This window comes from Ascaphus truei, chromosome 7 (genome assembly GCF_040206685.1).
Source record: "Ascaphus truei isolate aAscTru1 chromosome 7, aAscTru1.hap1, whole genome shotgun sequence".
In the NCBI taxonomy this organism is placed as follows: domain Eukaryota; kingdom Metazoa; phylum Chordata; class Amphibia; order Anura; family Ascaphidae; genus Ascaphus; species Ascaphus truei.
This window is the reverse complement of record NC_134489.1, coordinates 38,050,115-38,062,614: the sequence shown is the minus strand read 5'-3', so window position 1 is coordinate 38,062,614 and position 12,500 is coordinate 38,050,115. Positions and strand designations below refer to the sequence as shown.

The window sequence follows — 12,500 nt, the reverse complement described above, 5'->3', positions numbered from 1 at the left end:
TTTTCCTATAAGTCTTTTAAGAGAGAAAAAAAAAAAACTACAGTATTTGTACCTTTAAAAACTTAAGATAGGCGTGGTTACATCGTAGATAAGGTTAAAAAAAACGACATGTCCATCAAGTTCAACCAATGCTAAATTTAGACAACAGATACTTTATCCTATATCTATACTTCCTTATTGATCCAGAGGAAGGCAAACAAAAAACCCCAGTGTCATATCATCCAATGATATCTCATAAGGGGAAAAATAAATTCCTTCCTGACTCCAAGAATTGGCAATCAGATGACTCCCTGGATCAGCGCCCTTCTCGTGTTTACTTATTTGGTATATCCCTGTATACCTTTCCTTTCTAAAAAGATGTCCAGACTTTTTGAAGGTTTAGACTTGTTTCTTTTAGATTTATTACCCAAGAGAATACACTGATGAGTGTGCTTCTCTAACAATGTTTTAAAGACTGCCCATTTATCTTCCACATTTTCCCCCCGCAAAAACATCATCCCAATGTATTCCTTGTAGATTATGTATCAGTTTATTTTTAAATGCAATTTATTACACATGTCACTGTTATTATAACACTCAATAACGAGCTCTGTGCGGCTGTGCAGGCTCCTTAATTATACTCAAATAAGGAAAAAAATAGTAGTGTTTTTACTGCGGATCTGGCGAGCCTACCCACACAGCAATTAAACTGAAGGAATATAGTAAATAAGGAGAGGAGCTGTGAGGCTCATCAAGAGAGCAGTTGGCCTTTGTTCTTACTGACATGTAAGGAGCTGTGATAAGAGGCAGACAGTCCAATATGCTTCACATCAGCTGGGAAGAGGCAGCGTTTCATGTTTCAATTAAAGCAGAGACAGGTAACTTCATTTTAGCCTATTCATTTGCAATTTCGCTTTACTCTGGAGGGGGGGGGGAGGAGGGGGGGGGAAGGAGGGGGAGGGGGAGAGGGAGGAGAAAGGGGGGCGAGGGAGGAGAGAGGGGGGTGAGGGAGGAGAAAGGGGGGCGAGGGAGGAGAAAGGGGGGCGAGGGAGGAGAGAAGGGGGGCGAGGGAGGAGAGAAGGGGGCGAGGGAGGAGAGAAGGGGGCGAGGGAGGAGAGAAGGGGGCGAGGGAGGAGAGAGAGGGGCGAGGGAGGAGAGAGAGGGGCGAGGGGCGAGAGAGAGGGGCGAGGGGCGAGAGAGAGGGGCGAGGGGCGAGAGAGAGGGGCGAGGGGCGAGAGAGAGGGGCGAGGGGCGAGAGAGAGGGGCGAGAGAGAGGGGCGAGGGGCGAGAGAGAGGGGCGAGAGAGGGGGGCGAGAGAGAGGGGCGAGAGAGAGGGGCGAGAGAGAGGGGCGAGAGAGAGGGTCGAGAGAGAGGGTCGAGAGAGAGGGTCGAGAGAGAGGGGCGAGAGAGAGGGGCGAGAGAGAGGGGCGAGAGAGAGGGGCGAGAGAGAGGGGCGAGGGAGGAGAGAGAGAGGGGCGAGAGAGAAGGGCGAGAGAGAGGGGCGAGAGAGAGGGGCGAGAGAGAGGGGCGAGAGAGAGGAGAGAGAGGGGCGAGGGAGTAGAGAGAGGGGGCGGAGAGGTTCTGCTCTTCAATGTCTGGAAGGAGTGGCATAGTGGATCAGGTACTTACCCTGCGGTGTCCCCTCTGCCTGAGATGGTGCATGAGGAACCACAGCATATGGTTATCGAACAGGTCTGTGTGATGCAGGCTGTCTTCGTCCCGCTCACGCTTGTTTTTCTTAATCACCTTGCCGGATGGAGAGAACACATATTACAATACAACACACATTGCCCATCGCAAAAGCCAGGCCGCCGCCGACCGATACTGTCAGGTGAAGCAACGACGCCAAACATGCTTCCTACTTCTGAGAAGCGGCAAAATGGAAAGGACCATAGAACGGGGCACTCAATCTTCCAGTCCGTATGCACTCGGCTCACTAGCAGAACCAGCTTACGTCACAATGGTCTCTACTTGTAGTCCTGCCAGCCCAAATTCTGCCGACATCAGTTCTAGGGCGCTTGTCAAAATGGCCCAGATCAGACCGCCATTACTGTTACAAACCTCAAGTCACCGGATGGAGTACATAAAAGACACAACAGTGCTACTGTGCCTGAATGTGCACAACTATTGTCCTAAAAAGTAAGAGGGTATTATTCGTTAAATACTGTCTGTAAATGGTTCGGGTTTAAAGCTGCAGACCAAGCAATATCCCACGGTTTTTTCTCTCTTTTTAAAAAAAAAAAAATCAGTTCTGTACTAGGAGAAAATACTTGTAGCATTTTTGTTTTTTAAAACCACTGTGAATGACATTATAATACATAAAAAAAATAACAAGCATTTTTTTGTTTCTATAGCAACCATTTACAAAGTCACATCCCCTTCCTCTTCTGAAACAGGCTCTGTCACACCCCTTTTTGAACCCTGCCCTCACTCTAGCAGTGCACCAATTGTAGCTAGTGACTGCCTGGTCACATGATCTTCCCCACAGAACTTTGCATCTTTGGTCCTCTTCTGCTGCACTGACAGCCATTTAGTGAACCCCCGAGCCGAGTCTTCCCCAATCTATCACAGGAGAATGGATCGATCGGCAACTTAGCTAAATTACTTTTTGTGTGGTTTGTATTGATGCACATAATAATGGGGAAAAAATAAAAAAATATAGAAACAGCAGCTTGGACTGCTTTAAAATTAGTTTCCCCCCCCCCCCCCCAATTGTGTTAGATTATCTGATGAATCAAGACTGTTGGATAGGAAATGGAGCAGTGGTGCTCTCTCTGGACACTTGGGTTATCCCGCAGATGTCTTTCAAGCTAACGCAGAACACGTGCCCCCCCCCCTCACCGATCTTATCTCATGTAATAATCACATGCGGCGATAAAACGGTCCGCCCTCAAATCTCTACTGCTCCTGGATTTGATACTGCGCTGGCACAGGTTCCGTTTTCTGGAAGCACCGACGACAACACCATATGGAAGGATGAGCTCACTACGGCTGCTGCAGTGACTCATCTCGAGCCCACACGTTAGCCAACGCTTATGAGGAAGCTTTTAAACCCCCCCCACCCACACACCCCCCGTGCACCATCAGACAGAGCAGCGGGGTGTGGCAGGCTGCATGGTTCTGCAAAGAATTGGGACCTCCTGCACCTACCTCTTTCAGCCCAGCCAGCTCTGTTGGCTCTTTGGAGGTGGGCAGCCAGATTTTCACGTCGTGATCTAAGCCGCTGGTGGCCAGGACGGGCAGGTGAGGGTGAGGCTCCAGGCAGTTCACCTGTTACAAACAATAACAGTTCAATGTTGCATTTCAATACGTTAAGATCCATGTGTTATTACAGATTCTGTACTAGCCAAACCCTTAAGATAAAGGGCAGATATTGAATGTAACTTCCTTAATCAGGATAACAAGGTCACTGCTTCTATGACCAGGAATGCACTGAGCAGGTGACATTGCCTAGAGGTGATTGGAGTTAAGAGAGTAAAATGTATATCCTAATTAGCAGATCCAAGATTGTGTACGTCTAATTGTAAATGGTGTAGTAGGAATGTGGCCCCCCCTCTTAGTATAAACTCACCCATTCCACCCCCACTTAATCAGCATATCCAAGAACACGTGACAGCAGCACAGCAAGGTTCCTTCCCCAAGGAGAAAGGTGGGAATAACATTCGCTATAGCAATAAGCGTGGGAAGTATACAGTATGCTTGGAGCACGCATAGAGCACGCTTAGAGCACGCTTAGAGCACGCTTAGAGCACGCTTAGAGCACGCGCATCCCATGCTGGTGACGATATCATTGCTTTATTTTCTCTTTATGCAGACAAGCCTGGGGGACATACTAAAGGACACCGCATAACATCGGTAGTGTAGGTACCTGCTGAGCGGCACCTTGATGCGGTTGTAGGTTTGATATATTTTGGTCAAAAGATTGAACTTAACGACCCGTACTTATGACCACATAAACCACAAAAATTTAATAATTTGTCATATTGGAAGTGCATTGGAGATTCTATGTTTACGAATTAGTAGATCAGACAGACACTCTAAACCAAATATATCCACTGGCTTGTGATAACAAGGTTGCCATTATTGATTGGCAAGCTGGCCAAAGGTAAATTGTAATGTGTAAACCATACTAAAAAAAAAAGGAAAGGTCTGCTAAATCAGGGAAGGTGGGGAAGGGGGAGACTTCAGAGAACCAAGGCAGGCTATGCAAGACCCGTCAGATCCGAGGAGAACCAAGGAAGGCTATGCAAGACCCGACAGATCCGAGGAGAAGAAAGGAAGGCTATGCAAGACCCGACAGATCCGAGGAGAAGAAAGGAAGGCTATGCAAGTGGGAACAGCACAAACCTACAAATACACAAGGAGGTCTCCCTGGAGTGTCACAATGTTGACAGGAACGAATAACTGACCAGAGCAGGGGTGGGCAACTCCAGTCCTCAAGGGCCACCAACAGGTCAGGTTTTCAGGATACCGCTTCAGCACAGGTGGCTCAGTTGATGACTGCACCACCTGTGCTGAAGCAGGCATATCCTGAAAACTTGACCTGTTGGTGGCCCTTGAGGACTGGAGTTGGCCACCCCTGGAATAGAACATTCACACTGAATAAGGGGGGAAGGGGGGATCTTGCCCCCTAACTGCTCTGTCTATTGCAAAGCTGAATGCCCGCTGGGGACGCTGGCGACGATGCTACACAGACATGACAGCACTTTACAGGCAACGATGGCCAGCCAATTCCTGGGAAATCTCATTTCACCTGGTTTTTGGCCCAGGGCCACTCAGAACTGTAATAATAATAAAACATAACACACACACACACGCGCCTTTCACTATTACCACCCAGCATACAGTGCTTCCACTGCAGCAAGGGATTCTGGGAAATGGCATTCAAATGAGCACACAGTGCCACCTTTTGTCTGAAAAACCATTGTTACATGGAGCCCATATAAGCTAATGCTCGCTGTTAACACAGCTGTAAAAGCACAGCATGGGAATCAGATGCAAAGCCAGAGAAACCATTCACAGACATGTTTCAACCTTAATGGGTATCATCAGTGTGAGGTTGGTTGTACTGCTGGCTTTGCAATTTTCAAGACTGTAGGGTTTACCATCACGTTTTAAGTTATGGTGGGTGAAAAAGGCAACAAGAAACCTCCACCGTATGGCATATAGCAAATAAAAAGATCACTTGTGAGCACATTCACATGTTTTAGGCAGGTCTGCAACCCCGCCTTTCACCATTATCCCCAGCATACAGTGCTTCCAATGCAGCAAGGGATTCTGGGAAATTACATGCAAATTGCTATATGCAATATGGTGGAGGTTACGTGTTGCCTTTTTCACCCACCATAACTTAAAACACACGCACACGCTCTGTTTAACTTGCTTAATTGCAGAAATCTAGCTCAGTGTGTGAGGAAGCCTGCACATTCCCCTGGGCCGAACGCACAAACATTGAGCCGTTTGTTGCACCTTCAATATAATCTGCATGATGAGGAGTCTTTCATTCTGAATTACAGCTGCCAGCGCACTGAGCTACATACAGTATAGGAGTCGGGGATTAATGTATTAGATTGACATTAACACTCTTAATAGCCGACCCTCACATTAGATTAAACAACAGATCCGTATAATTTGGCATATCTATTCTACCCATGGACACTCCCAAAAAGACTACTCCGCTATTGTTCCTTCTCCCACAGGCCAGAATAACGTGAAGAGAGATACATATATTCGTATTGTGGTCATCTCCTCAGCGGCGGATTTCAAAATACGCCGCCCCAAGGCACAGATGTTGCGACCGCCATCGTACCTGCCGCCGCCCCCCTCCTCCTCCTGAACCACAGCGTCAAATGATGTCCCAGACGTCACCAACACATTGCCATGGTAACACAACGTTATGACATCATTTGACGCAGCGAGACGCCGTGACGTCACTGCGGTTCAGAAGGAGAAGCAGGGCGGCAGGTAAGGAGGCGGCCGCAACAGCTAAATGACTTCCCATCAGGCCCGAGAGCGCGGAAAAAGTATATGGGGGCGGACGTTTTTGCCGCCCTGGGCCCGGGCCTAATGAGAAATCTGCCACTTCATCTCCAAGTCTATTAGTGAATCAATGGTTCACTGGCCCCCCTTACAGCGAAGGGGTCCCCAAGCCTCTCAGTGGACGAGTACAGGGTAGGACTTTGGGCGATGGCGAGCGCGTCGGCGATACTCACCACGCCTCCCTTGTCTCCGTCCATAAACTGTACAATCTGGCAGGAGGATTTCTCCCACAGGAAGATGTGGCCGCAGTCGCTGCCGCTCACCACAAACTCGCTGTTGGGGCCGTAGAAATTCACACCTTTCACTGAGAAAAAGACAACGGAAAACTGGTTGAATACGGGAGCGGAGGGAAAAAAAACACCTACCAGAGAAATAACATCCCGTTTCTTCTCTGTGTGATTTCTGTGCTTTTGATAAATGTGCCAGCCCTTTTTAGCAGTTGCTTCTGTGTAACAATGGCAGGTTATACAGAAAAAGATGCTACAAAGAGAAGCGAACACTGCCTTACAAAGTAACAAATCCATCATTGCATTACAAAGTAACAAATCCATCATTGCATTACAAAGTAACAAATCCATCATTGCATTACAAAGTAACAAAACCGTTGGGGGTGTGGGGAGGGGAACAAATCACAACTGTAAAGATTGAATGAACATTACAGACGGTCCTCGGTTATCCAACGTAATCCGCTCTGGAAGTAGCGCTGGATAGTAACACCATTGTAAAGTGAGTCCCATGTTAATCAGTGGCGGTGAGCGTTGGATAACGCATTCAGGCGTTGGAAAACAGCCCATAGGGTTGCATTGTAACGCGTTGGATATGCCATTCGTTGTAAAGTGAAACGTTGGATAGCGAGGACTACAGTGACAACTAGTGGTCATATAACAAAGATAAAACCAATAGCAAGTGGGGTGGGGTGCTTAACCCTTTGCATTCTGGAGTGGGTTGTTAAACACTGCACTCCAGGAGAAGGCTTAATACATGTGGTCCATACAAAGATATATTGAAGTGAGCTGCTGCAGGACAGCAAACAGCGTGTGTGTATGTGTGAGCGTGTATGTGTGCACATGTATGCATGCATGTCCCTTAGTAGGACAAACTGCTCCCCCTCCAAGACGTGACTGCGGTTTCCATGAGTGCGAGACGGTGCAGTGAGGTTTTGGGGACCCCCGTCTTGGAAAGGTTTGTGCTCTGTAACTGATAAATTACAGTCACCTCAAAGATCCCATTTACTGGAACCGCAAGGCAAGAGCTTCTCAGTGTACAAGTGGTTAGATCAGCACCAAGAGCCACCCCATTTAGCATCTTATTTTCTCCCTTCAATATGGTGGCGCAGCTAGCGACACGATCCTCTTGCATTTACTTAAATGGAGTTTAACAATCGAGTGAGGTGCAGGTTGCATGGCTGCAGGTTGCATGGCTGCAGGTTGCATGGCTGCAGGCTGCATGGCTGCCGGTTGCATGGCTGCCGGTTGCATGCCGCACAGAACTCCTCGCTAACGTCACGGCGCTGCCGCACAGAACACCTCGCTAACGTCACGGCGCTGCCGCACAGAACACCTCGCTAACGTCACGGCGCTGCCGCACAGAACACCTCGCTAACGTCACGGCGCTGCCGCACAGAACTCCTCGCTAACGTCACGGCGCTGCCGCACAGAACTCCTCGCTAACGTCACGGCGCTGCCGCACAGAACTCCTCGCTAACGTCACGGCGCTGCCGCACAGAACTCCTCGCTAACGTCACGGCGCTGCCGCACAGAACTCCTCGCTAACGTCACGGCGCTGCCGCACAGAACTCCTCGCTAACGTCACGGCGCTGCCGCACAGAACTCCTCGCTAACGTCACGGCGCTGCCGCACAGAACACCTCGCTAACGTCACGGCGCTGCCGCACAGAACTCCTCGCTAACGTCACGGCGCTGCCGCACAGAACTCCTCGCTAACGTCACGGCGCTGCCGCACAGAACTCCTTGCTAACGTCACGGCGCTGCCGCACAGAACTCCTCGCTAACGTCACGGCGCTGCCGCACAGAACACCTCGCTAACGTCACGGAACACCTGATGTCGCGGCACCGTCGCACCTTACAGAATAAGACTGAGCTAGTTGATCGTTTCTTTGCTATGCACTACGGGAATCACCGAGTACTAATTGACGGCCAAGTGACTGTCCCCGACGATGGAAAACGCTGGCGTCGTTTTCAGAAGGGCCTCGTGACGCTTCAGGAATTTGGTAGTGAAAATGACGGTGATCACCATACCTGTGGCGTTATTTCGATGCCCTTTGTATCGCTTGATGTACTCTGCACCGTCGCTGTGGGAAGAGTTGAATAGATAAATGTCTTCGTCGTTGTAGCTGGCAAGGAGCTCTGGGGAGAAAAAAGGATCTGGGTTAATAGGGGGAACACGCACCTAATCCTGGCCTGGGGGTGTAGTGAATGACCGTCCCTAGTGGCCTCTCTGTGCCACGGGTGCTGCACCCTATGCTGGGTGGGGGAGGGCCTTCCCATGTGCAGCTTCAGAGGCCTGCAACTCTCTCCAGAGCTCAGCTGTATATCTGCCTTCCCGCTGTTTCGGGTGTGATATAAGGCTGCGTCCATAGACACTGCAGCCGTGCGGAGGCGCGCGGGGGCTGAGGGAAAGCGGGTGCTTTCCCTGGCCGTAGTACGCGCTCCGTCCGGGGGCGTGTCTATGGGCGGGCCAGTGACGTCACGGAGCTGGTTCGCCCTCATTGGGCGAACCGCTCACGTGACCGCCACTATCGCGCGAGAAATCAGTTTTGACTGATTTCACAAGCATCGCGCGCCCCCTCCTACGCCCGCACGCTGTATAGACGCGATCACTGCCTTTAGGCAGTCTGATCGCTCAGTCTGCGGACGCGTCCGTGCAGCCTGCCCCTGTATGGATACAGCCTTAGGCCTCGGACATGGTCAGCTGCTCGGCACTGAGCCCCTGCAGCCGCAATGAGAGCGGCTTTAGCAGGGGCTCGCGCACGCGTCCGCACTGGCAACCGTACCGTGACGTCACTGGCCCGCCCCCGACCCGCCCCCTGACGGCGCGCTGTGTAAGGCCAGGGAAAGCACCCGCTTTCCCTGAGCCTCAGCGCGCCTCGGCCCGGACAAACTCACTATGTCCCAGGCCTTAGACTTAACTCTTCTTTCTAGCTTTCCCTGTCTTACAAAACCACTGTATATGTTAATTTGTTTAACTGCAAAGTATTGCGATTCACCCTTATTGGAGGCGTGCTTTTACTCAACAAATGGGTGACGGTGGGGGTTGACAGGTAAAGTGGTTACACAGAACTAAGAAAACAGAGGTATGACCACCCAAAAGACCAAAACGCAGGACTGTAGGGAAGCCCAGAACTCATCACAAGGGGGCCGTACACTTATGTTGTTTTCATGTCATTCCTTTGTTGGCGACGGTTTGCTGCCAGAGATGCATTGTACACCCATCTGTCAGCAAGAGGGTTATTCATCACAAACATTAGCGCTCGGGGGGGTGGGGGGAATGCATAACAAGATGACACATTTATCGTGGACTAAGAATATCTGCATAGTAATTGGCATTCGGTGTGAATATCCAGATCTCATTTCTCCAACAGCTTTGCTAGTGAGAACCCCCCCCAAGGCTTTGTGAAACTCATCCAGGGAGCTTTGGTTTTTTTATGGATGTGTGTGTTATAGGGAGGTGGTGTGTTAAAGGGGATAAATGTGACAGGAATATAATGTACAATAGTCAGTGGCTGACGCAGCTTGCTCGTGGAGGGGGCAAGAACATATGAATACCGAAAATATCGATTGAAGTAGAGCAGGCGCGGCCAACTCCAGTCCTCCAGGGCCACCAACAGGTCACGTTTTCAGGATATCCCTGCTTCAGCACAGGTGGCTCAATCAGTGGCTCAGTCGAAGCAAGGACTGATTGAGACACCTGTGTTGAAGCAGGGATATCATGAAAACCTGACCTGTTGGTAGCCCTCAATGACTGGAGTTGGCCGCCCCTGAACTAGAGGAATGTTCGTAGTACAGAGAATATTTTCCCCTCCTCCCGTGTTGAAATGAAGCTTTAGCAAACCCTACAACCATAGCCATACATTGATGTATTGACATAAATGCAGCGCAAGAGCCGTGGCTGCGTTTACTATCCTTGGAACCATGATTTGACGCCACACCGCTTTCCCAACACCACCACGGTTCCAAAACGTGCCACCAGCAGCAGCCACCACCACGCCGAGCCGTGGCAAATGGATTTCTTTCCCGCAGCTTACGTCAAGCAAGTCTAGCTACGGCTGCATATGGATTCCGGAGACGCCATCTTGGATCTGACACAGAGAGGCTGCATTGGGTTGAGATTTGCGAGTTGGGCATCTTCAGAATATGATAAAGGACTGGTCAATTCGCCACCTGGGAGTGTCACACAGCAGCACCCCAGGGGTGCGCTGTTCCGGAAGCAGCAGTGAGAATAGGAGCGCACTTACCTGTCCCATCGTGGCTGTACACAAGGCACGTAATGTTCGCCTTCGCCTCGCTTGTAACCTGGAACACAAGCAAAATGTGCAGGTGAGGTCTGGGCATGCAAAGTACACGGGGTCCCGGTGTTTGCAGGGGGTTTGGAGAGAACATTAACCTCTTTGTTGCCAAAGGGGCCTACTGCACATAGCAATGCATCGGAGGCCCCTCAGCCTGTGAAAGGATTAGAGACACAAGCGAACATCTCCGTGTGAGTTCTGCACGATATCCTGATGAGTACGGATTTATTTTCTTACACTTAAAGCAGCAGTCCTTTTTATTTTTAAGTCGGTATGAAGCAAGGGGGCATTCAGCTTCAGGGACCCCCTGCTTTAGGACAGGGGTGCGCAAACTGGGGAGCGCGAGATTTATTTGGGGGTCGCGCCAGTTACACTTACGTGAATTGAGCTGGTTTCGGGCCACGTGCCGCCATGGTAATGAGGCGGGGATCATGTGACGTGACCGTGCGGCAGCATTTGATGCCCGTCGCCATGGCAACACGGCGTGACGTCACATGATCCCGTATCAAAGGTATGGGGGGGGGGGGCGCAACACAGGGGGAGAGCAGGCAGGGGGTCGCACCGCAGGAAGTTTGCGCACCCCTGGTTCAGGAGATGCCTCTGTAGGTGTTGCCGGTAATTGCGTTACTAAATCTCCCACGGGCCAATATTGGCTCCTGTGCCACCAAAGATTAAAGCCTACATATTGTTTAGCCAGCCGGGGATGGTACTGGGAGGCACCTTCAGAAGTATCTCGGGAAGCAGTGGGTGCCTGGAGCTGACATTACCGCGATTCAGCTGCAGAGACTCCCTGCTACCATAGAGAGAACCACACCTTTAATAAGGAGCATCCTTAATACAGGATGTTATTGTCATAGATCTCCCAAAATGTTACATTGATGAACAATGACAGATGCAGCTTTTTTTCAGGTGGAGTGCGCACGCTGCAGCCTTCCTGCGAGGGACACCCTCTCATAACTCACCAGGTGGTGAGGGCAGAACTTCTTCAGCACCCCGTTATTTTCATTCTCGTTTATTTTCCGCTGGTCATAAATCCTAGAAAAGGGAGAGGCAGGGTGAGAATGAATGAATGGCCCGCAAATGCACTCCGGCAGCAAAGAGGTTAATCCAGGGGTTCTCAACGCCAGCCCTCAAGACACCCAAACAAGTCAGGTTTTCAGGATATCCCTGCTTCAGCACAGGTGGCTGCTCAACCAGTGGCGAAGTCTTTGACTGCGCAGTCGAGATCTCCTGGGTTAACAGAATGGCAGCAGACATATTCATGGAGGGATTTAGCATTGGAAATCCAACTCGCATTACATGCTGAATCTAGTCTACTTGTGTTTCAATTCCCACCTTCCCTTTAGCGTGCAAGCTAGTTCTTTTGAACAGGGACCGCATTACCTCTTAGATCAGTGGTTCCCAACGCCAGTTGTCAAGAACCACAAGCAGGTCAGGCATTCAGGATATCCCTGCTTCAGCACAGGCGACAATTATTTTCACTGAACCACCTGTGCCGAAGCCAGGATAGCCTTAAAATCAGACCTGTTGGGGGTTCTCGAGGAGTTGAGTAAGGAACCCCTGCATTAAATTAATAAGGATGATAATGCATTAGACTAACTAGCTAGGATACCGTCTTTAAACTCCCATTGCTCTGCAGGATACACTCAACGCTGCAGCGCTCATCAGCTGACAGGTGTGAAATAAAGTGTCATGTTAAGTCACAGTGGGCAAACTTCACCTGACAAACTGATCTCTTCCGCCCACGGCAAACTGGTGAGTGTTTGCTGGATTAACATAGATTGTGTATAAGCCAACTTTCTTCTCTTTTTCCTTGGTTACGACCAGCCTCCTTCAGAGGGGATAGAGAACAGCCAGGTGAAAACATACGTCTCTAACTAAACCCCCAGGGAGAACACAGTGTTGGAGGCCCGGAAAATAAAACATGACCCCAAACGCCAGGTTAATAATTACACAGA

The 12,500-nt window shown here is 50.1% G+C and overlaps 1 protein-coding gene across 3 annotated transcripts in view; it reads right to left on the bottom strand.

Annotated features, from left to right (window-relative positions):
- Positions 1-12,500, bottom strand: part of DCAF8 (DDB1 and CUL4 associated factor 8) — a 34,915-nt gene that overhangs the window by 9,049 nt on the left and 13,366 nt on the right. For all 3 annotated transcript variants that reach the window (XM_075607747.1, XM_075607748.1, XM_075607749.1), the window contains 7 exons: positions 12,263-12,373; positions 11,505-11,577; positions 10,492-10,549; positions 8,276-8,383; positions 6,192-6,322; positions 3,130-3,249; positions 1,609-1,725 (listed from right to left, as the gene is read on the bottom strand). In XM_075607747.1, coding sequence (XP_075463862.1) covers positions 1,609-1,725; positions 3,130-3,249; positions 6,192-6,322; positions 8,276-8,383; positions 10,492-10,549; positions 11,505-11,577; positions 12,263-12,373 — 718 coding nt within the window. The remainder of the gene's footprint in view (positions 1-1,608; positions 1,726-3,129; positions 3,250-6,191; positions 6,323-8,275; positions 8,384-10,491; positions 10,550-11,504; positions 11,578-12,262; positions 12,374-12,500) is intronic.